The following is a 21,864-nucleotide window of genomic DNA, read 5'->3' on the forward strand; positions in this document are numbered from 1 at the left end:
GAAACTAATGGAAAAAGGGTAAGCATCAGTTTTTCCTCCAGTGAGTATATCTACTAAGATTAATAGCTGGAGGCTCTATTTTTCCCCAGTGCCAGCAGGGGTGTGTCCTGGCTGTAACTAAGAACAACTCCATTTATATAGACTCTTTTTAAACAGCAAACCTTTACAAACATGTTCCACTTTCTTATACCTTTTCCTTCTTTTGTTAAATCCAGTCAACTGTGAATTTTCACTTTTCTTTAGAAACCGACGCTGGAATTCAGATGTAGGAGAAACTGTCAAAGTAAAATTACTCACGGTACAATAGACGCCACCTGCGATTAGGTAATCATAACTTTCCCGAAACAACCTGAGAAAATGACCTGTCAGTATGTACGTCTACGAGGACTCCAGCTTTCCTCCTGTGTTAACGTCAAAGGATTATTATTTTACTTTCACACAGAAGTAAGCACTTGTTTCAAATTCAGTGTGTTTGCTTCGGTTCATTGAGGACCTCCCCCCCAAAACCCCCACCATCCCACACATACACACCCCTGCACACACCGACAAGATGCCAGTGACTTTATATCGTCTGCACCCAGCCATGACAGCACGGTGGTAATATACATGTGTGGAAGAGGCCAGATGAGTGTGGAAAGGTAGAGATGGGTTCTGTGAAGGCAGATGAAGGCTAATTAATCAGAGACATACAGTAGGTAGCGTTCCTTCACTGCAACAGACTAATTTGGTATTCTCTTCACCTCCCTTCAGGCTGGAAGACAACTCAGAGGAATGAAAAATAATCTGTTTAACAGATTTATTTTCCTCCCTGCAAATAAAGGTCCAGTTCTCACACACAAACCTTCACCTTCCTCCATTCGCTCTATGTTTTGGGGAAAAAAAATAAAATTATGTGGTTTTAGTGGAGTGCTAGCACAGTATTTGATAATTTCAGTTACTGCCACAGAAACGGCTCTTTTAACAGCTAATTACTTTGGTTACACTGTTATTCTCATTTTCCCAGACTCTGGTCGAGGCAATGAAAATATCAATCCACTCTCCTCAGACCTCTTTAATTCTTCACTTTATCCGCCTGCAGTCTGTCTCTGCGGAGCAGAAAGTGAGGAAAATTGAAAAATTATTTTTTAATGGTTATTTGAAATGAAAAAGTAAAAACACTGTTTTTTTAAGATTTGTTGAATACTTGAGGTGTTAATATCATTGTGTTATTTAACAACTATTTTAACAAGAGCCTTTTTGCAGTCAAGCTGTTCTAAAAGTACTATTAAAGTACTATTTTTTATATAAAGACTAAATGTTAACAAGTTTTAGTTCATTCACTTATGGATTAATTAAATATCCTGAGGGAATTACTGGCCATTATTGATTACCTTTGTTCTGCAATTGGCCTTTCCAGACTTTATAAATGACTTAAAGTTTCAATCTTCCATACAGGGCTGTTACACATTATTCAAGTTTTTCAGACTTAAAATGTTTTGTGTTTTATTTCAATTTTTGAGGACTTTTCAAACCCTAAACTCAAAACCTCACTTACAGTTGTAATGGATCCACCATTGGTAGACTTTGAGAATTATTTATTTTGAATGTAAATACAATATAGTATAAACGCTGTAGCTGTTCAGTTTGAGTAAATTTAAAGAAAACGTTCCACTGATGTTGCCATGTTATCGATTGGGCAAATGTTTCATGCTAGGTCCTGTAGCACTAGTTCCGTAACGAGTAATGTTAAAAATTTTTATATTCAACTATGTAGGATTTAAATTGATGACATATAAAAATCACCAGGGATAAGGAAGATGAGGAGGACCAAATGGAGGAAGAGGGGAGAGCTGGAAGAAGAAGCTGGTGTTTATGCTGCTAGGTGCTGTTAGATGCTAACCCAGATGGAAAGTGATGCTACAAACACTGCAGCTTCTACCTGAGGTTGTTTACAATTAGGGTTGGGATCAAAACATTTTCTTTGATATAATACAATGATGGCTGTTTCTCAATATGTGTACTTGTGCATTCTCATGTGCTCGTGTACTCGTAAAACATCATCAGCCTCAGCCCTAGTACCCTTCCAATTCACAAGAACAAGAAGACAGAGAACGGACAAAGTCCCCAGATGTTGTTCTCGCCCCTCCCTATTTACAGAGTATGCATCAGAGCAGACCTGTCTGTTCTTGAGATTGAGAGGTATCACAGAATGCACTGCGGTTGCAGCAGCTTTCAGTGGTGCGCTCTCAGAGTATTAAGTTAAAAGTTCTCTTTTCTGTTGCCATTCTGTCCATCACACTTATCCCAAGTGGGGTTGCGAGGGGTGCTGGTGCCTATCTCCAGCTGTCTACGGGCAAGAGGCAGGGTACACCCTAAACAGGTCGCCAGTCCATCGCAGGGCAACACAGAGACAAACAATCATTCACACTCGCACCTAAGGAGAATTTAGAGAAACCAATTAACCGAACAGTCATGTTGTTGGACTGTGGGAGGAAGACGGAGAACCCAGAGAGAACCCACGCCTGCTCGGAGAGAATATGCAAACTTCATGCAAAAAGACCCCGGGCCAGTAATCGTACCTGGTACCTTCCTGGTGCAACTGAACAGCTGCTCTGCTATAAAAGTATGTTTTTAGCCATACATAGCGTCACTATATGGCCTATTTACCAATTTAATACCCAATCTAAAACGAAGTTCAGAGGTTGAGAGGACAGCGGCAACCAGCGGACCCCGGAGGCTAACCATAGCCAGGGCTGCAGCAGCCCTCTCTCTGCATAGCCGTGTGTGAAGTACTGGTGGTTCTGTTGGTGATTTTTTTGTTTTATTTAGCAAAATATTAGTTTAATTTGTGTTTATTTGACTGTGTTAATTATATACTAAATGAAAAAAGTAAGAATTTATTATAGAGACTATTAGTAACAAGAGATAAAATACAGATCCAGATGAGTCGAGCATGTGGTGACGTCACAAGTACGCTTCTGTCCAACTGACCCATATTTATGCTTCGTGCTCTCGTTCTCCCCAAGCCAATACTTTGGTGTTCTTCTCAAGAACATACTTGACAAGGACACAAGTCCATACTCCTATGTAACAAACAACTGAAAGTTGCTTCACTGTCCCTTTAGACAGTCGTTTCATTTTACATTAGCTTCTGCCAATAGTGTTAGCTCTTGCTAACATGCTAAACAATAGTCCACAAGTTGATCACATTTGTTTGGTTCAGCAGATATCTCATGTATAGATATTTTGAGCCAGGGATGCAGAGTAGCATCGTCTAAATTTACAACGGCAAAACAATAAAAAAAGAAACAACCCTGATAATGTGCCTTCCTGTGTTTAAAATGTAAGTCCAGAAAATGAGAATCCAGTAGGCCCTAATCTTGTCATCTTAGACTGAGACAACTTTATCGTCATTTTGTTTACACAGAGTGTATACAAAATGAAATTTTGTATAGAAAAGCTTTCAGACTCTAAATGAACATTTCCATTCCATAAGATGCAGCAGTGATCAAATGTAAGCAGTGTGGGAGAATCTACCCGGCATGCCGGCAACCTCCATGGGTGAAAAATATAACAAAACATTACAATAAATGACGACATATTTAGACAAACATTTTCAAGGTGTCGTGGATCCCTTTAATTGTCCTTCCACAGGATGGACGGATGAAGGAATGGGTGGAATATGTAGATCAGGGCTGCCCAACCAGTCGATCGTGGGCCGAGTTTCAGTCGATCGCGAAAGTTTTACAATGTAGACCTATTTATGTCTATGACAAAAAAAATATATTAAAAAACACTAATCGACACATTGATCACAAGAGGCCAAAGTTTATTTTCATAATAATAAAATCAAAAATAAAAAGTATGCAGGGAACCTTTCTTTATGCGTGCTGATTGATTGATAGGATTGGTAGAAAAACAATTACAAATTTTCTGTACTTATACTATAGTTTTCCTTATTCATCCATCCCTCTAAAATACCTATACCTCACCAGAATGAGCGGGAACAATGTTCTTGATTTAGATAACATGTCAGGAAAGGAGAATGATTAGAAAAGACACCTATGTTAGAAAAGCAGGATGTTTTGATTATCAGTGGTGGTGTCTGTATCTTGTGTTGGTCCTTCCCTTAGCAAACACCTACACATACACCTCCACAAACATCCAGATTAATCACTGCCCACTACCACATCCAGTGTGCTCCATGCACCGACCTCCATCTATCTGACAACAGATCAGGACTGGGATACACATGTAATCTCCCATATCTCCTTCAGCCATCGCCACAAAATAAGAGCTGCTCTCCTATGAAGTCTCCACAGCTGAAGCAGTGATGGCAGAGAAATGAAGAATATACTGTAGGTCCCATGAACCGAACAGAGGCAGGAAAAATGTCAAACAAAACAAACAAGGCTGTGTAGGAAGGTTTCTGCAGTGGTGCAGCGCTGTGCACCTTTGAATAAGCAGCTGAGGGGGGAAAAAAAGAGAAAAATATGCTCTAAAGGTTAATGTGGATTTTGCTGTGGTTATTAAGCCCATGTACTATAGTTGTCGTTATGCATGTTAAGCTAATAAACATCTAACTAAACAGATTTGTTTCTGTCTGCAGGCAAGAAACTGTATGGCTGCTGTCTAATACAAAAGCTGCGTATGACATTTGTGTCATGATCTGGCCTGTTTGCTCTCCCTTAATTAGTAATTCCTTTCACCTGCCCTCTTCCCTCCCTGCCTCATTATAATTAATTCCTCTCACCTGTTTCCTCTGGTTTATATTCAGTTCAGCCTGAGCATTCAGTGCCAGATCATTGCTTGTCTTTCTGTCAGTCTTTCTGTTCAGTTTTTATTTGGTTCATGTCCTGGATCCTGGCAGCCAGTGGAAAGAGGGTTTTAGTGTTTGTCTCGTCTCCTGATCGTCCACTGTTCCTCCCCTGCGGAGTCCTCTGGGTTTTTGGCTCATTATGGGGGGGGGGGTTCAGTTTTTATCTAAGTAAGCCTGGCTCCTGGGTGGAGACCAGTTTAAAGTCTGCTTCAAGTTCCGGTTCCACGTCCTGTCTCGGCTACCCTCTTCCACTGAGCCTGCCTGTCTGCACCTGATCCTGTCTGCTCCTGTTCGTGACCACCTGGTCATGCTTCTGGTCCCAGTCAGACTCTGAACCCTCCTGGAAGCCTGTGGTTGCATGGAAGTCTGGATCCTGCCACCTCTGTCTGTTCCTGTCTGTTCTGGATCCCTGACCAGGATCAGCTTCCACCATCACCTCTGGGACTGCAGCACTGGGACACCTGTGGTCTGGACTGTTAAACCAGGTAAGTGACCAACACAGTTAATCTTCTATTGGTTGATCGTGGTCACTTACCTGTGTTTCCTCCCTAGAGTGTCTGAGATTGGGCGGTGCCCCGCCCCCCCCTGCCTGCAGTGTCCTCGAGCCACAGCTCCGCTTTTGTTTTGTTTTTATTTTAATAAACCTTTTGAACTTTCCTACTGACTGTCTCTCCTGAATACTGGGTCCATCTGTCCTCGGTTCATGACAATTTGGGCCTGAAAAGATAACTGCCTTCACCGTTATCCAAACTCAGGCGGGTGCTGTTTCCATTTTGTCTGACATAAATGTAATGACACTCAACGAGAGCATGTCAGCTTGGCCAATACCCATAAAAACTGTGCCAGTAGACCAAATTGTATTTATTATCCTTAGCGCCCATCTGCTATCCCCCAATATAAGGAGTGATTATAGGGAGAAAATGTGCTTAAATTTTAAAAGCATGACAATTAGAAGTGATGTTGTTTAAAGGAGACCTCTTTGCTGTTTTAATGCAGGTCATTATGAATAAAAAAGATGTGGTTTTGACCTTGGGCTGACGTTAATGCTCCTGATGTTTGAATATCACAGAAGTGTTTCTGAGGAGGAGTTAAACCTCTTGATCTGTAATTTTTCAAATAGAATGGAAAAAAACAACAAAAAATATTTTTTTTAACAGGAATACTGTTTATTTTTGTGTGATCTTAAATATTTTGAGATATAAACTCCCTTGCTGAAAAAATAAAAATAATTTAGCATCTCAAAAGCAAGGGTATGAATTAATTGGGGTGTTTCTGTATCTCCTCACAAAACTTTCAGAGCAGCTTCCGTAGCTTCGCCTCACGTCACTTACAAATAACAGAAAAGCTCACATTTTCCTGCACTGCTGAATGTGCAACAGGCCCAAGCTTTAAAAGTCAGCTGCAGATAATGCTAAATCTGAACAGCATTAAGATAAAATGAACAGAAATCTTAACTTCCCTAGCATGATGGACAGCATTTCTGGAAACCCATAGAGTTGAGAACATTCTCCCATCATTGATGCAGCTCACAATGGAAAACAACACAGTTTTGTTTAGTTTAGTTGAAGTTGATTTTAGTCTTCTAAGAAGCCATCTATTTAGAATACAGGCAAAGTAAGTTGTAGCAACAAAATGTTAAAAACAAACCTAATGATGTTGACTGATCAATCCAGCCTTTAAAATGGACGATTTCAGGGGTTCCTGCTGATTCCGCAGCTTTGTCATCCTGTACTTCTGAGGCTCTTGGTCACTTTACAACAGGCTTGTTTTTGAGTCATACAAATCAGCTACGTACCAAAAATCAAGAGGTTATCGAACAGACAAACAATGACAAGTTTACGGTGGTCAGCATATGAGTGAACTTTAAAACCTAAAAAAAAACAAAAGCAAAAAAACAATCGAGGACTTTGTTTATCAAATCTTTCTGGGCCTTGAACATTTTTTATTGCAGTATTTCAAGGATCCATGTTAACCCTTGACATTTCCTCAAATGAGTGAAGAAACATGTCAGATTTAGCAATCATTACAACTTAAAATATGAATATAATATTATATAGGATATTTATAACGTTTAGAGCGACTGTTACTTCTGTTTTCTTCTTTATATCGTGTTTTAGAGTAGAATTTCTTATCATTTATGAGCTAATTTTTTCTTTTTTCATATCCATTATCTTGTTTCTAGCTCTGAGTGATTTATTTTGGTTATGTTTAATGAAACCTCTGTTGCTCTACCAGTGATTTCACTATCCATGAAGAATATTGCTCCTAATGTCTTTCTTCATCCTCATTAAACAAGTTGCTGACAAAGTAGAGAAACTGGTCTCTTCCAGGAAAGGAAATCTATTAACAAATTAGAAATAACTTAATATTGAAGGCAGAAGTGAGTAGTCATACAATGGAGGGTTGATTTTTTTTATTGTTTTTAGAACCCCACTTGCTTTTGTCTGACAACCGGCCCAGACGCCTGAAAAATTCTGGCTGTGGCTCGGAAACCAGTTGGCCCATAACTCTGCAGGAAAGGCTGAACATGTCAGCCTCATGTGTAAAAAGGTGTTAAAAAATATGAGTAAAAGGTTTGGAAGACTGAATCTGTCGCAGCTAAAAAGCTGCTTAGTTATGTGTGGGTTATCACCAACATATGATCATCAGCCATCCCACTGGGGACACAATACCACAGAGATGACTGAAAAAAATAACAAATAAAAACCTTTCCTCATCCAAAGTTTCCTACACCATTGATCACCTGACCTTCCTCCAGACACTTTATCTGCTCCTTCCTCATCAAATCTCTTCCTCTTTCCTGGGAAAGGACCTACCTTTGGAAGGCTCTGTGCGTTTAGGCAGATCCAATGTGTCGTAGTTTTTGTCATTTTCCCCATTCTTCCTGCCTGCATGAATAAATAAGGAGAGAAGAGGATGTTAGCAGCCTAACCGTGGATTTCTAAATACGCTAACAGACACACAAGTTTTAGAGGCTGGTATCAGTATTATTGAACCATGTGGAGCTGACATGTATTTTGCTAGGATGAATGGACCTTTCAAACACATGAACACATAAACACATGAGAATGAATCGGTAAAGGTCCGAACTAACACCGGGCCAACACTGATGATGACTCACATCCACCTAAATGTTTACATTTATACATGAAGTAGGAAGAGAGGAATGAACTGGATTCTCATGGGGGACAATCCATGACTGTCGAGTTCAGGCTGTAAACATCCAAAATAAACCTAAAGTATGATAACAATCAAGCTATATTATAATCTAATGCTTTTATGTTTTCCTTGTAAACATCGAGAGATCTAGATGGCTTTAGCCATCCCACCTTCTTCTTGAAAACAGAAATCATTTCAGAAAAAAACAAAAAAAAGATGAGATGAGACCTCCTTTTGGGAAATGGTGGACTTAGCAAGGATATATACACTCACCGGCCACTTTATTAGGTACACCTGTCCAACTGCTCGTTAACACTTAATTTCTAAGCAGCCAATCACATGGCGGCAACTCAGTGCATTTAGGCATGTAGACATGGTCAAGACAATCTCCTGCAGTTCAAACCGAGCATCAGTATGAGGAAGAAAGGTGATTTGAGTGACTTTGAACGTGGCATGATTGTTGTTGCCAGAAGGGCTGGTCTCAGGATTTCAGAAACTGCTGATCTACTGGGATTTTCACGCACAACCATCTCTAGGGTTTACAGAGAATGGTCCGAAAAAGAAAAAACATCCAGTGAGCAGCAGTTCTGTGGGCGGAAATGCCTTGTTGATGCCAGAGGTCAGAGGAAAATGGCCAGACTGGTTTGAGCTGATGGAAGGGCAACAGTGACTCTAATAACCACCCGTTACAACCAAGGTGGGCAGAAGGGCATCTCTGAACGCACAGCACGTCGAACTTTGAGGCAGATGGGCTACAGCAGCAGAAGACCACACCGGGTGCCACTCCTTTCAGCTAAGAACAGGAAACTGAGGCTACAATTTGCACAAGCTCATCGAAATTGGACAATAGAAGATTGGAAAAACGTTGCCTGGTCTGATGAGTCTCGATTTCTGCTGCGACATTCGGATGGTAACCTTAGGACGAACACTAAAATGTTCTGCAGACCTTTTCAGGGTTTTCAGGAGAAAGACTATTTCATACTGAACTCACAATGAAGCCGTGGGGGGCAGGAAGAGAAGGAAAGGAGGATGGATGGAGATAAGGTGGAGGAATGAGGAGCTGAAAGAGTGAGGGGAGGGCACTCACCTTGATTAAACCATTCCTCTATAGTTATCCAAGGAAGCAGCAGCAATGCCAAAAAAACACAAAGCAGGGAGAAGAGAGAAACAGGCAGGTGATTAAAAAGATGTGTGTGTGAGTGTAGGAGGTGTGGTGCGACACAAAAATAAGTCTTAATTTCCTGACGTTAAATAAGTGAAGGCTGTAATAAAGCAGGAAAGAAACGGTCCAGAAGTGTGAGGGGTGGGGTCGCAGCAGCAACAGTGAGAATGTTTCTTTATCAAGCAGAGTGGATGGAAAACAGGAAGGAAATCATTTCCCACCTTCAGACCGTGAGGAAGGACAGAACCTCAAGGGTGAAAATAAACAAAAGTGTCATCGAGTGTTAGATTTTAAATGACAGGAAGAGCAGCAATAGGAGTGAATAAATAATCTGTTTAGCTAAAACAGCATGAACTGCTGGATGTGATCTTCACAGATCTGGGTTTTAATCTGGATGGGACACTGGGTCCAGATTTACCCCTGCAAAACTGATCAAAAATAAGACAAATGTTCTTCTTTAAGGGCCGGATCTATCAAAGGTTTGCATGTATAAAAACGTGAGCTATTTCACTGCGCACGCTAAAAAATGTACAAACTGATCTATCAACAGCGTGCTAAAAGGATTTGGTCTTTAAAACGCGCTACAGTCCCCCGGTCTGGCCCGGGGGACTGTTGCCCCCGTCGGGGCGGGGTCTGGGGCGCCGCGGGGGGGTCCTGCGGCGGCCGCGTGCGGTGCTCTTGGGGGGTTCCGTGGTGGCGGACGTGGGCTACTGGCCTGGTGGCTGTGCTGCTGCTGGGTGGGGCTGGGCGCCGGGCATCGGTTCTTTTGTGGTGCTGGCCGGGGTGCTTCTGCTCTGCGGGGCGTCGGGGCGTGCCTCGTCTTCCGGTGCCGGGTTTCGGTGGTTGGCCGTGGTGCTTGCCGTGGTTGCGTCGTCCGGGGGGGGCGTGGGTGGTCGCGCCTGTGGCCGGGGTTCGTGTGTGTCTGTTGTGGGCGGGTTGCGGGCGTCGGGGGTCCCTTTGGAGTGCCCCCGGGTCGGGGTGTGGCTTCGCTCTGTTGGGGCGGGTGCCGGTGACGCGTGGTGCGGTGCATCGTGCGCGGCTTGGGAGTGGAGGGTTGCTCGGTGTTTGGCGGCGGGGGGGGGGACGGGCCGTGGCCGGCGTGGCCGTCCTCCTCTCGGCGGCCTGTGGGCGGTGCGGGGCCGGAGCGGGGTGGGTCGTGCTGCTTTCGCGCCGGGCGCGGCGGGGGGGGGGGGGGTCGCGTCTGCTGCTTTCTTTTTGCTGCTTGTGCCGGCTTCTGGCGGCTGGGGCGGCCTTGCTGCTCTGGCTCTCTGGCGTGCGCCGGGTGGGGCTGCTCTGTCCTTTGCTTTGCCTTGCGGCTGTGTTTGCTGTGGTCGGTGGGGGCGGGGTGGTTTCGTTGTGTTTTTGGGTGGGGGAGTCCGCCTGGGGGCTTGGTTGGTGCCGTCGGTTCGTCCTTGTCGGCCTTCCGGTGTTGTTTCTGTTGGGGCTGCTCGGGCCCCCGCATGCCGGCGGTGCGCTGCCGGGGGGATTCCTGTTCGGCGGGCTTGCCTGTCTCCTGGGAGGGCAGGCATGTTGACTTTTCTGGGGAGGAGCATCTGGGTGGAGGGGTCCTCGTGGTGTGGCGGTGGTTGTTGGGCACTGGCTTGTTTGCGGCCGTTCTTCTCCGGTGAGGGGGAGAATATTATAATTTTTTTGTTTTTGTTTTTGTTTGTTTTTTGTGTGGGAGGGGGTGTGTGGGCGGGGGGATCGGGGCTTGGAGTGGGGCTCGGGATTTGCGCTTAGCTGTGTTGTGTGGCTTTCTTCTTCTTCGGATTGGTGCTGTGGGACCGGTGTTGGGGGGAGTCGTTCGGGGGCCGGGGTCGGGGTGGGGGTGCTGGCGCCGGTGCCGGGGGTTTTTGGGCATTGCCCGGCCCTACTGCGGGGTGGGTCTGGGGTGGCTCCTTGGGCCTGGGATCCCTGGGGCGCATTGCCCTTGGGCGGGGTCCCCGGTGGGGGTTCGGGGGTTCGGGTTCTGTGGGGAGTGCTGCTTGGGTTCTGGGCCGGTGTACGCCTGGCTGTCTGTCCCTGCTGCCACGGCCTCTGGTGTGCCGGGGTGCCTCGGGGCCTGCTGGGCTGGGGGGGGGCATGGACATTAACACCTATGGCAAGTGCTTACCCCCTCACGGGTTTGCACTCTGTAAGTGGGGGAAGGGGAGGGAGGGGGAGTAGGTATGATCTCGGCCTGGATGTCTTCTGTCGCTTGTGTGGTGAGTAGCTTGATTGTTATTGTAGGGGAGGGATTACATCTCCGGAGGGGGGGTGGGGGGTGGTGATAGAGGGAAGGAGATCTTTGAAGGGCTTTGGGTCTGGCTCCCTGTCTTGGTCCTGGTCCGTGCTGCCCCCTGGTGGGGCTTCGTCCGGGGTGGGGGCTCTGCGTGTTGCGCGTTGGCTGGCCGGCTGGGATTGTCCCTTCCCTTATTCATTTATTTATTTATTATTATTATTTTTTTTCTTATCTTCCTTTTATATTTTTTTATTTATTTATTTATTTATTTATTATTTTTTTTTTTTATTATTATTTTTTTTTATTTAATTTATTTATTTATTTATTTTTTTTTAATTTTATTTATTTATCTACTTATTTATTTATTTTTTTTTTTTATTATTATTATTTTTTTGGATGGACAGGACGGGGGGGGGTGGTGGAGTCGGCTCCGTGACCGGCTGGCTGGTGGGTCCTGCTGCCGGTCCCGTGCCCCCGGGCTATGGTGGTGAAACTGGTGGGGCCCCCTTCTCTGGGGGGGCTCTCGGGGAACGGGGGTGCCTATTGGAGTCAGCGGGGGAGCTGGCTCCCTGGGAGTGCAGCAGGCACCCCAGTCCTTTGCTCCCCATCCCCGAAATCCTCCCTCTGCCTGCTCCATCACTCGGCCACACATGTAGGTTTTTGGGGAGGGGGTCGTTACTGGAGGGCCACACCTTCTGATGACGTCCCCCACCCCAATTTTATTTTGCATTTTAGACACTTCCATCTACATCATTTTCACAACACACATCTATGTAGGGCATTTTCGGGGGGGTGGGGGTCAGGGCCACCGGGGGGGGGGCTTATTTTATGGGCCTCACCACGGTCGGCCTCCTCCATCCCCTCTCGCATCTAGACATTGAGGGTTGAGGGTTGTCGAAGGGGGAGGGTGTGCTGGCACCGTCTATCTCCAGGAGGGGGGGTGGAGTGTGCCGGACACCCCCTCTTGGTACTCCCAGTTTTAATTGCATCTGAGAGCAACACGCAACAACACCACATTCGAGCGGGCGCAGTGAGGATCGGGGTCTTCTCACACCCCTGTTCTCCGGCTGCCGCCTGGAGTCTGGGGCCTGGAGGAAGAGCGGGCCACCTGGTCCGTGGTTTTGGCTGGGGCTGGCTGCGGGGCCTAGGTGGCCTGCTGGTGGCGGGGCTGTCACCTCTGCTCTCCCCAAAGAAGGTTGGATGGAGGGGCATGAAGTGCCTGGTTGAAGGTTTTTTTTTTTTTTTTTTTTTTTTTTTTTTTTTTTTTTGTTCTTTTCGGGGGGGGGGGGCGGTTCTGGTTGGGTGGCCGGCGCGGGATGGGTGGGCCCCGGTCCCGGGGGGGGCTCTTGCGGGGGGTGGTCCGGTCCGTGTGCGGGGTGGGGGGCCGGGCTTGAAGCAGGAAAGAGATGGGTTGGTGTGGCGGTGTCGCCGCTCCCCTCCCCTCACATCCGGATTTTAGGTTCACTTATGGGGTCATCCGATAGTCCCGGGACCGACCACCGGTGTCACCGGGTTTTTGGTCCTGGTATTATTGGATGTGAGTGTTATGTGTGAATGTGTGTCTGCGTTGTTATTTTCTTTATTTATTATTATTATTTTATTCAAATTTTTTTTTTTTTTTTTTTTTTTTTTTTTTCTGTGGTACGTGTGGGGGCACTAGGGTGGGAAGGCATGATTGAGATGGTGTGTTTTTTTTTTTTTTTTTTTTTTTTTTTTTTTCTTTCCCAGGTTGGGGTCTCAACCGCACCCTCTCCCAAATACATCTCAAGTCTCCGCTAAGTGCGGAGCCCATTCCCCCCGTCCTGCTCTCCCTCCGCTGGCTGGCGTCGGGGCTCACCGGTGCACTGGTGGAGCTGGGGGTGGATGCCCGGGGGACTGCTGGCTCATTCCTGGCGGCCTCTCCACTGGCCCCGGCCGGCCGGGGCTTTGCTGGGGCTCCTGTCTGGGGGTGGGGTGCCCTTGGGGCCTCGGATCCCTGGGGCCTGGGACTGGATCCGCTTCGGGGTGGGGCTGGGTGTTGTTCGGGGATTTTCGGGGTCGGTGCCGGTGCCTTCGCTACGATGCCGGTTCCTGGGCGGTGTTTCTTTCCTATGCCGGTTCTGTGGTATCGGTTCGGGGAGGGGGGGGAGCTGCGCGGCATGGTGGGGTGCTGGTCTTGGGTCCTGTTTTGGGCTCCGGTTTTTCCGCTCGCACTTCTCCTCTTGCCTATTTATTTTAATTGTAATTATTAATTAATTAATTTATTTACCTATTTATTTGTTATTTTTTTTTTTTTTTTTTTTTTTTTTTTTCTCTTCCTCGGTGGGGGGGAGCGGTTGCGGGCGGGTCGGTGTCTGGTGTCCGCTGTCGCATTGTGGGGGCCCCTTTTTTTTTTTTTTTTTTTTTCTTCTCTTTTTTTCTTTGGGGGGTTTGGCATGTCTGTTTTCTCGGGGGGCAGGCGGGCCTGCTGGGTGGGGGTCCTGCTGGCGGCGCGCCGCTGGTGTGTGGGGGTCCGGGCGGCTCCGGCGGGGGTAGTGTTGGGGGGCCGGTCTGGGCGGGCTGGCTGCGCTGGCTGGGTATTCGGGTGGGTTTTCCCTCCTGGAGGCATGGCGGGGCTGCTCTGTTCCCACTGATCGCGGCGGGTGGGGCTGCGGGGCGGGTGTGGGCCTGGGGTGGCTATGACCGGCGCGTGGTGGGGGGCCGGGGCGGCGGAGCTGCTCTGGCCGCGTGTCGGGGCCTGGTGCGGGCTGCGGGGGGGGGTGGCGGACGTGGCTGGGCTGCTTTGGCATCGTCCGGTGGGGGGGGCGGCGCGGTTCGCTCCGCTCTGGCTTTGTGCTGCCCCTCGGGCTGCTGGGGGGGGTGGTTGCGCCGGCTGCGGTCTGCTCCTCTTGCGGTTTTGCGCCGGGCGGCTTTTCTGCTCTCGGGCTGATTCTGTGCGCGGTGTGTTTCGTTGCGCGCTGTTGGCATCGGTCTTGGTGGGGTGGGGCTGCGCTTTTGGCCGGGGGGGGCGTTTTGGGGGGGGTCCCGCGGCGCTCGTGGCCGGTTCGCGGCGGATGCGCATGGGCCCCGGCCGGGGGCGGGGCCGTCTTAGTGTTTTCCTGGGTGGTGCGGTCGCGGTGGGTGTTGCGGCCGGTCGCCGGGGCTTGGTGCGGGGGGGGCGGGGCGTGTTTCGGTGCTCTGTGGGGCTGGGGCGTTTCGGTCGGCGCCGTGGGGGGGCTGGTGTTCGGCGCCCGGCCCTTACTTCGGGGTGGCCGGCTGCCGGCGGGGCCCGCGGACTCGTCCCCGCGGCTCCCCGGGGCGCCGGCATGGCGGTGGCTGGGGGGCTTCCTCGTGGCTGTCTCTCCTCCTGCCTTGGTGGGGTCTGATTTCCGGGGCTGGCCCCGCCTTGGTGCCTTCGCTTCTGGGGTCCCCTTGGGCGCCTGGGGCTTTGGGTCTCCCGGCGCTGGACTCAGTGCTCTGGGGGGTGTGCCTCTCCGGCTCTCCACAACCACTATTGAGCATTTTTTTCTATGGTTAAAACTTTACATGCACAAGTTCACCCTCACAAACAACTACAGGTGCTAGGCTTCAGGTACTTAGAGATTCACTTCCAAACAGAAACCCCACATTCATATCTTCAGGTAACACAGAGTACATGTCAGACTTAATAATATTACTTTAGTGATAGTTTCAAGGTGTTTGCTTTATTGTATATCTCGTACCATGTTTTTTGGTTGTGCTGTTCTTTTTTCTTTTTTTTTTTTTTTTTCTCCATCTCATTACAGGTGTTGAAGCAGACTGAAAATGTTTTGTCATTGTCTCCTTCCTATCTCCTCTTTCTTTCATCTTTTGTCCTGTTTTTTTCTTTTTCTTTTTCCTTCTTCTTCTTCTGTTTTTCTGCTCTACTTACATTGCAGTGTCCATATGAACTGTAAAACTCCCTGCATAATTATAATAAAGCAATTTATATAAAAAAAAAAAAAAAAAAAAAAAAAAAAAACGCGCTAAATAGCGCCTCTTATCCATTTAGTACTTTTTCTGCAATGAATATGCAATATGGGGCGTTTACACTGCGTCTTGTGGGAGGAGAACATGTAAATATATTAATTTAGCACTCGCAAAGTGATTTATCAAACCTGAAAGCAATTTTGCTAACGGTATCTGACTCTATGTTTAACACGTTTCAAAAGAAGGTGCAAATGGTCTGTATGCGTAATTGCGCACACATGGCAGCGGTTATTGTCGCAAGAATGAGACATCGAAATGAAGCAAGGAGACGCAGAGAACGCATTTTTTCACTCCGTGTGAATATTTTTGGAGTGAACGAGGAAACGATCATCAAAACATATCGTTTATCCTGCATTGCCATTTTGGAGCTGCTGGAGGAACTCCTAATGGATTTGGAGCCAGCCACAAGGAGGACCCACGCAATACCAGATATCACAAAACTCCTTGCAACATTGCACTTTTTTGCATCTGGGTCATTCCAGCATACGGTTGCAGCGAGAGCTGGGATCTCCCAATCTCTTTTAATGCCATGTCGCCCTGACGCCCTACCAGAGAACCCCGACCTCCCCGCTGCGCCTGTGGAGCAACATGGCAATGCTGCTGGGATGCGTACGCGCAGTTATCTCATCCACAGTCACTGCTTGTGAGCCATTTGGTATGTGCATTTTTCTACAGGCCAATACAAAACACCTGTTCTTTTTTTTTTTTTTTTTTTACTGCAGTGAAGTAGAAATTCAGCCACATACCACCTTAGGGAATAAAGGTTGCCAAAGTTTTATATATAGGCTATATATATATATATATATATACATATATATATATATATATATATATATATATATATATATATATATATATATATATATATATATATATATATATATATATATATAAATATATATATATATATATATATTTATTTTTATAGGTTTTTTTCAGAGAACCTGCTGGGAGTTACTAATAGAGGACCGAGACAAGGCAGCTGAAGAATAAGATGATCCCTTGAAAAGCGACAGAGACATTTACATTTATGACTTAATGAGTTTTTAGTCAAACAAATGTGAAAAATGAATCGTCATCATTGAATGTGTATTTGGTCTCCATTACGGAAAACATGTCTCTTTCCACAAAGTCAGCAAACCACCTTAACTGTGAGTTCTCTAAAAGCAGCATATATGTCAATCTAATGTTTAAAAATAACATCTCTGCCTTCTTTTTTTATTCTTTTTAGTGTAAGCTAAAATATCTTACCATCAATCACTGTTTATCAGAGCCTGCTTACATCTGCAGGCTGCAAAAGAATGGTTATACAGAAACTGAAATCAGGCAACGAAACATGTTGCCTTTGAAACACATGCATGCTTTTGAAAATAGGAGAAGCATTTCTTTGGATTTGCTTGCACAGTTTGATTTTTAGATTTCCCACACGATAACGTAAAGGTCTGTGGAGTGAATTTAGTTCCATTATTGTTGCAAAGCAAAGAACATGTTTTGTAAATAAACATTTGGGAGAAATGTAATCTAGAAATGAAACTTTGAAAACGTTTCATACATAAATAAAGATCTTGAGAGAAAAGTTACCAATTTTTTTTTTTTGCACAACTTTAATATTTACATGCTGTTTCAAATTTCTACTTTTGATTGTGTTTCATAAATCTATTTCTTTTTATTTCATTGATCTGAAGAAATGTTGCTGAAAACATCCATGCGGACTGATAATAAAGTTTTGTAAAACACTAAAATTTGGAAAACATAAAATCTGTAAAAACTAAAAAAATTACTAAAATAAGATTCTAAGAAAACAACCGTTTTTTTTGTTTTTTTTCTCAGTTTCAATTCTGGATTGCAGATTTTTCAAATTTTAATTTACATTTTTTTTTTTTCATATTCATTGGTTGCAACCAGCGGCGTAGGAAGCGGGGGGGACGGGGGGGACATGTCCCCCCCAATATAAAAGCCAGGTGGATATGTCCCCCCCAAAAATTGTACCGCAAAATATTAGATTTTGACATTTTTTTAACTAGCGTGCTTTTATTTTGAAGGCGCAGCATAGCGTTACGTCACTGTACTCCCCCTCCCCTCTCTGAACTGCTGAGTGTTTGAGCACTCAGTCAGCAGGGAGGGAAACGGCGACACAGAAATCAGAAACTTGTGAAAGAGGTAAAATAGTCTGTCGGGATGCTGCTATGAATATTGCCCATTTATAACGTTTTGTTTTTAGTTCACTTTCATTTATAGAAACTGAATCTTTTTGGTTTAGTCATCTAAGTCTTGTACGGAAGAGGATTAGGGCCACTGGAAAAAAAAAGTTAACTGATTTTTACATTTTTTTTTTTAGTTTAACATGGGGAAAAAAGTCAGAATTCTGACTTTTCTCAGAATTCTGACTTTTTTCTTCTGACTTTTTTCTCAGAATTCTGACTTTAATCTCAGAATTCTGACTTTTTTCTTCTGACTTTTTTCTCAGAATTCTGACTTTAATCTCAGAATTATGACTTTTTTCTCAGAAATCTGACAGATGATTAATATTTCTAATCAATTTACAGTGTTTTTATTTTTTTTGGGGGGGGTACTTATACAGATACATAAAAACAAGTAGGTCTAACTAAAAAATAACCAGAATATATGTTTAGAGTAAAGATTGACTAGTGTTTACACAAGCACACAATTTCAAATCTGCTGAGCTTGCTGTGCAAGAAAATGTAAAATATACGTATAAAGAAATATAACAGGAAGTACTGCTAAAACATAAACTAAATGTTAAATAATGTAGATATTGGTTTAAAAAATTCTTCAGATTTGGAAATTTGGAAGGAATACATAATTTTGAAATTAATCAACAAATCTGGTAAAAAATAAATAAATAAAAAATAAAAGTTGCACTTTTTTACTTGAGGAATTTGTTGAATAACTTCATAATTATGAGTTTAACTAGTTGGAGGTAATGCTACACTTCTCTGCTTCCTGTCCTGCTCATAAAAGGTAAACATTATAAACCCACCATTCATTTTCTACATTATTTGGAAAACACAACACAAATGTAATATAACAAAAGTATGTTTAAAAACAAACATGTTAGCATCCAGCCATAGCCATGTCTGTTTTAGAGACTAGCTCTCTTGTTTTAATGACCTTCTGCTCCTCCATTAATGAGGGGACCCCTCGGGCACGTAAAAAGTTGCCTAATTCCGTCATTTTCCACCAATGTGTCACTGGCCACCTCAAACAACTCACATCTTTGTCAGTGAAGCTGAGTGCTCCACATCTCTTCCTTCATGGTGACCATCTACATTAAGATCCAAAATTCTGAGATTAAAGTCAGAATTCTGAGAAAAAAAGTCAGAATTCTGACCTTTTTCCCGTATTAAACTGAAATGAAATTTAAAAATCACTTATCACTTTTTTTTTTTTTTTCAGTGGCCCTAATCCTCTTCCGTAGTCTTGGGCTGATCACTCATCCAATATTTAACTGCTAACTTTCTCTAGACATTTGCTACGCTAGCCAAAATGTTTTTGTTTTTTTATATATCTCATTTCAGTACAATGCCACCACCAACTAAAAGGCTGAAACAGCAGTAGGACTTACTCAGATTTTTTTAAAAAGAGAAACGTCAGTGTGAGTAACAGTCACCTAACACAACTTGTGTTGAAATTAGCCCGATCTGGGCGTGCGTTTAACGAGGATTTTTTTATTTTTTGCGTGGTTTTGATTCGCCGAAATTGACAGATGTTATACCTGCCGCGCTCCTGATCGTTAGTTAAAACCACAGGGAGAATTAATTTTAATTCTTAGCAGCGGCGGTCGCATTGGTTGTGCAGCAGTCCACTGCACAACCACTAATTAACCAACTAATTAACTTCTGCACCTTTATTTCCTCAAATAAACTGCTGGCTCCTCTTTTTAGACGATGAACAGATTAACACAACATTGACAACTCTGTAGTTTTCTCTGTTCTGTACTGCAAACTGGAATTAAAGGCGCCATTTCTACCAAAGGTCTTGACAGACTGGCGACCTGTCTAGGGTGTACCCCGCACCAGCACCTCCCGACCCCACTAAGGGACAGGGTGCACAGAAAATGGAAGGATAGATGGATTTCTACCAAAGGTTTAGAATGCGTTTTTGAACCAGATGCTTCAAAGCGCCCTGTCCATAATTCTTCAACACACTGTCAGCTCCCTCTGTCAGTCAACCTATATAAATTCATTTTTGACCATTATTGCAAGTTTGACAAAATAAAACATATCAAACTTTGCACATGTGTGGCTTAGTGAATTGTTTTTAATCAAACTGAAATATTTGATTTTCTAGTGCGTATGCGGACACTAAATATGCTAAGGGTTGAAGCCCTTGAAAGACACCTCCCTTTGCTTAATAAAAGACTCCAGTCATTTTGTTTGGTGATATGCTCACATCTTATGAACAAATGCATTATGTAAATTTTAAATGCATTATTTTTGCAAGACACATTTATAAAGGAATAAAGTAAAAGATTAAATAGCCTTTTTTTTAAGTAGCATACTTAAGATATGTTTCTGTTGAATACGAATCTCAGATTTGCGACATGTGTCCCCCCCAATAGTAAACATATTCCTACGCCCTTGGTTGCAACAATAATGGAGCAAAATTCACTCCATAAAGGGCCTGGTGTGGCTTTAAGTGGACGAGACCTCTGAACTGATGCGACTCCAAGTAGTACTCAGAGTTCAGGGTCAATGTTTGGTTGTTACCTCTCACTTCCTGACCGAGCTAACTTCAATACAGCAACTATTCTTGGACAGCAAGAAGATAGGACTATACCTTAATCATAGCCTGAAGAAAAACGTTTTATCAATAAAAGCAAATGCACGGATTATAGTGGAGAAAAGAAATCAGGAGCAATAACCTGCTCTATATTTCTGTCTTCATTCTTTCCCCCTTGCTTCTCACCTTTGGCCTTCTTCCCTCCAAAGCAGCCAGCGTCATCCTTCTTTTTCCTTTGCGGTCCTGCAGACCCAGGAGCCTGCAGAGCTGAGGGATCCTGGAACCTCTCAGCTCCTGGCACCTCTTTGTGCACGTGATAGGAGAGGTTCCTCATAATGCAAACGCAATTCTCCACAGACTGAGGAGAGAAGAGAGAAACAGCGATGGCATCAGCTGTGACATAAATTCTGGCAAACACCTGCTGCTGTGCTGCACGTGTTACAGAGGCTGGATTATTTTCTACCTTGTTGTCCATGTCTTTCTTCCCTACAGCGGATTGCAGAGCGTGCAGCAGAGCGTCCACCAGTCCATCGCATTCTCTCAGTCTGCGCCGGGCCTCTGCGCCGTCTGAGCTTACGTTTCTGCAGCGAGAAGGTACAAAGAGTCAACATGTGTGCGACAGAGTATTTTAATTGAATTAAATTTCCAGCTCACAACATGTCATCTCAGGGCACACTACAAAAACAGTCTGTTCAATCTAGTCTAGTCCAATACAGAAAGAGTAAAAGTCAACTACATTAATTGCAAACCATCCAGTCACGTTTATGGAGACAATTCTGTTCCATTACTTTGGGAAGCAAAACATCTGGATGTAACTGCTGCATCCTGACCTTGCTGTTTGGCTAGCTCTACAGGTTGATAACTAAAAGAGGAGAACGCCTCAACTCAACTCAAGACAAACTGCACTGCAAAGATGATCTAGAAATAAGTCAACATTTCTTAAATTAAGTGTATTAACCCTTAATTTGAGTAGTTAAATAAGATTACTTCCCAATGCAATTAATATTTTTCATCCTAAAATAAGATAGTTAGATAATATGCATTTGAAATAGGACAATCCAAGTTTTTTTCTTATTTAAAATGTAAATGTCTTATTCCTTTGGCAAAGTATCTCACCTTCTCAAAGAAAAATTGCGCTTATTTTAAGAAATCAACTTTTGCCAGAGTGCACATGAGCGGCGCTGCACTTTGGAACCCTTTAAAGTCATTTATATAGAAATGCTTTGGCTTTTGGACAGTGGCAGCCAGAGAAAGCTAATTACCCAGCGCTATTTGCTAAAATTAAGGTAATGCCTTCTTGAAGTAAACAAGCTACCTTTAGGGTCAGACAGTGAAAGAATTGTACCACAGTGTTACTGAGCTTGACTAAGTAATGTACTGGTCACAACTTATCAGCCAGAGTGTTTCTGAATAGAAGGATTGTGTATTTGATTAGTTGATTAGTGAAATATGAAAGTACCGAAGGCCACTGTACCTGTAGTGGTGCTTTCTGTGTACAGTAGTTCGTACAGTATTTGCACATAATGATTTATAAACTTGACATAAAACACCATATAAAACATAAAAAATGGCGAAAATAATAAATTAAATTCAAGAAATAAGGTGTCTATTGTTGTCTTAGCTATTAAAAAATTGGAAATGCAGTCATCCTGTCACATATATGAATATTGTTCGAAAGTATAGTAAAAATTATAGGTATGAAAGAGCATGGTAAAGGGGAGAAAAACTGTGCAAGGGAGTGAAATATCAGAGTGATCTAAAAATAACTTATGTTAGCTATTAAAGTTGACAAAAGATTGTGAAGCTAATTGGAAA

At 44.2% G+C, this 21,864-nt stretch overlaps 1 protein-coding gene across 8 annotated transcripts in view; it reads right to left on the reverse strand.

Annotated features, from left to right (window-relative positions):
- The window catches only part of arvcfb (ARVCF delta catenin family member b), a 386,639-nt gene that overhangs the window by 53,414 nt on the left and 311,361 nt on the right, over nucleotides 1-21,864 (reverse strand). For 6 of the 8 annotated variants that reach the window (XM_038273620.1, XM_038273623.1, XM_038273627.1 and 3 more), the window contains 4 exons: nucleotides 20,513-20,630; nucleotides 20,236-20,407; nucleotides 9,045-9,062; nucleotides 7,615-7,686 (listed from right to left, as the gene is read on the reverse strand). In XM_038273620.1, the coding sequence (XP_038129548.1) occupies nucleotides 7,615-7,686; nucleotides 9,045-9,062; nucleotides 20,236-20,407; nucleotides 20,513-20,630 (380 nt within the window). The remainder of the gene's footprint in view (nucleotides 1-7,614; nucleotides 7,687-9,044; nucleotides 9,063-20,235; nucleotides 20,408-20,512; nucleotides 20,631-21,864) is intronic. The other 2 variants (XM_038273621.1, XM_038273622.1) reach the window with 2 other exon arrangements.

This window comes from Cyprinodon tularosa, unplaced genomic scaffold, assembly GCF_016077235.1.
Source record: "Cyprinodon tularosa strain WSP-4 unplaced genomic scaffold, ASM1607723v1 ctg88, whole genome shotgun sequence".
Classification (NCBI taxonomy): domain Eukaryota; kingdom Metazoa; phylum Chordata; class Actinopteri; order Cyprinodontiformes; family Cyprinodontidae; genus Cyprinodon; species Cyprinodon tularosa.